Genomic DNA, 2,627 nt, shown 5'->3' with positions numbered 1-2,627 from the left:
GCCGCAGCAGTGCAGGGCAGCTGCAGCTCATTGGAGGAATTTGGGGTAATACCTGAAGTTTGGTGCTCTGCAGAATAACCTGAATATCCCCCCAGCAATGACACCAACAGCGGAACTCCTGCCTGAATCCAGCATCCCACACTGGCAGCAGGGAGCCATGAAGCTGCTCGAGTGGAGCGGGGGATGCAGCAATGTGCACAGCTCTGGGCTTAGAAACAAACCAGGCACACCAGGAGCGTGGCACATCCCCAGGGTGACTTGGGCCACCCCATGCTGAGGCACTCAGCTTCAGCACCACGGCCTCTCCCACAGGGATGAGGCAGCGTGGGATCCATCCCATGGGCCCATATCCCACATTTGTGGGATATTTTATTCCCAGAGACATCGACGCTGCTCTTAAACAGCTGCTTTAGGGGAGAGGAGGGGAGTGGAGAAGCACAGGGATTGAAGCTGTTGGACACTGGACAGGGAAGGGGGTGGTTACCTGTGGATCCCAGGAAGTACCTCTCCAGGACAGGCCCGAAGCCCTCGGGGTTTGTGCCAAGGTTGCCGCTGACCAAGGGCTGCGCGGGGCTCTCGGCGTCGTTGAGGGGCCAGCGCTGGGCACGGATGCTTGGCCCTCCATACCAGGAGACATTGGCCATGGAAAAACAATCCTGCAGCCAGGAAAGCATCGTCAAAGAGCGGGGAATACTCACGGGGAGCAGGAAGGCCAGGCTTGGAACAAACGGTGCTAGTGGAAGGTGTCCCTTTTGCAGCGTAAAATTATGGTTTCATTTAAAAACAAAGGAAAAGCAAGACCTGCTCCCCAAAGCCTGCCAGGTTTTGCTGGAGGAGCTTGAATAAAGGCAAACTGCCACGCCAATCCCACTTCTGCTCCCCACCACGGTTATCAAACGCCTCTGAGTCACAGGTGGAAAGATGCTGCAAAGGTTTGAGCGAAGAGACTCTGCAGGTGTGAGTGGCTGTGGGACAGGAGTGACAACAGAGGGGGAAATTCGAGGAAACAGCTTTCAAATGTGCTGAGGGCACTTGCAGAAACCCAGCTGGGAAACGTGTATTTGGGCTTGTTTGGGTTTTTTTGGTTTGGTCAGGTTTTTCATTTGGTTGCTATTTTTCGTTAGGTGTTTTTTTCCTCTGGTAGCTCCTTCCTCTGTTTTACTTTAAAAACACATTAACCTCTCCAGCTGCCTTCCCCAGACATTCTGGGGTGAATCTTCAAGTGCAGCTGTCCCCACCTAAGCTCTCACAGAGCGCTTTTAGCCCCATCTTGAGCCTTCACCTCGATGGCACCACAGGGTGACACATCCTCTCTCCCAAGGCATCCCTTCCTCTCATCCTCCCTCTTCCCCGGAGGGCTGATAACAAGAATTTCCCTCAAGAGACTCCGTTTGGAGATTTGGCGCACTTCCCCTAGGCCTGACAGGGCCCCGGGATGGGGGACATCCCCAGCCTTGACCCGCCTCCTGCCAGAAACCATCAGTTTTCACTTCAAAGCCTCTCAAACTTTCCCCTTTCTGCCAAATCGAGGGATCAGCAGGACTTAGCGTCCTCGTGACTTCCCAGGCGGGATGGGCTTCCCTGAAAGCCCGGAGATCCGGGGCCGTGAAGGGGGGCTGGGGAGGGCAGGGGGGACCCAGAGACCCCCCACTCAACCCACCCCATGTTTATTCCCAATCCCAAGGCTTCGGAGCCTCCTGGAGTCCTGAGCTTGGGGGCACAGAGAGGTTAAGTCTCTCCGAGGGGTGGGGAGAAGAGACGTAAATTATTAAAGTGGAAACCCTGGAGGCTCGGAATAGCTGTACCAGGTGTCAGCTGAACTCGTTACACCAGCTGGGAAAGAGGGGAAAACAGTCTGTTCTTAACTCAGATTGCGCTGGATCATATTTTCCAATGGTTTGGGTTTTTTGAAAAAGTGGGAAAAAGCCTGTTCTGTCTCACCCTCTCAAAAGCCTCACCCCAATGTCAGTGGAGGAGACCCAGGGTTTGTGCTCAGGCAACACCTTCCACCCACCCCAAACGGTGCCAACAGGTGATTTTCGGCTAAAGGCGAACAGTCCTCCATCCCACAGGATCCCATCCCGCTTCCTTCCCTCTTCTGAGGGCTCCCCATGACTGGACAGCCCGCTCTGACAGCGTTTCTCCTTCCCAGAGTCTGCTTTTATTTAACTGAGAGAGCAAGCAGGGAACGATACCAAAAATAAAGCCCCCGTAAGTGCTTGCAGCAGCAGACACGGATTATTCCCGTCCCGCGGGAGCTGCCCATTGTGTCTGTGCTGGAAGAGACCTTCCCGAGGCTCTCGCCAGCATTGTCATCTCCAGTGGTTATTTACTCCGTCTCCATATAAACACAGCTCTCCCACCCCGGGGTCACCAACGTGGCACCGCCACGGGATTTTGGGGCTCAGCTTCAGGGCACGATACTTCCAAAACACTCTTCCCACCCGGCACCTTCCAGGAGCCGCGACCACAGTGCGACCCCAGAACCGAGCTGGGGGACTGCGGTCAGGCCGGACCCTCCCTTGCTGGATCCCCAAGGGTTTGGAGCTGGGCAGGGGTGTCCCCGTTACCTTCAGGGTCAAGTCGGGGCGCAGCGGGGTCCAGCGGACGCCGTAGCACTCGGTGCC

At 55.8% G+C, this 2,627-nt stretch overlaps 1 protein-coding gene across 1 annotated transcript in view; it reads right to left on the bottom strand.

The window, feature by feature from the left end:
- LOC103614588 (SITS-binding protein-like) overlaps positions 1–2,627 on the bottom strand; it is a 14,560-nt gene that overhangs the window by 7,310 nt on the left and 4,623 nt on the right. Inside the window, exons 6-7 of the mRNA XM_017732767.1 lie at positions 2,571–2,625; positions 222–656 (exon numbers count right to left, since the gene is read on the bottom strand). Of these exons, the coding sequence (XP_017588256.1) occupies positions 222–656; positions 2,571–2,625 (490 nt within the window). The remainder of the gene's footprint in view (positions 1–221; positions 657–2,570; positions 2,626–2,627) is intronic.

Source organism: Corvus brachyrhynchos, unplaced genomic scaffold (genome assembly GCF_000691975.1).
Source record: "Corvus brachyrhynchos isolate BGI_N302 unplaced genomic scaffold, ASM69197v1 scaffold624, whole genome shotgun sequence".
In the NCBI taxonomy this organism is placed as follows: Eukaryota; Metazoa; Chordata; class Aves; order Passeriformes; family Corvidae; genus Corvus; species Corvus brachyrhynchos.
The sequence above is the reverse complement of the archived record's forward strand: the minus strand, read 5'-3'. Positions and strand labels throughout refer to the sequence as shown.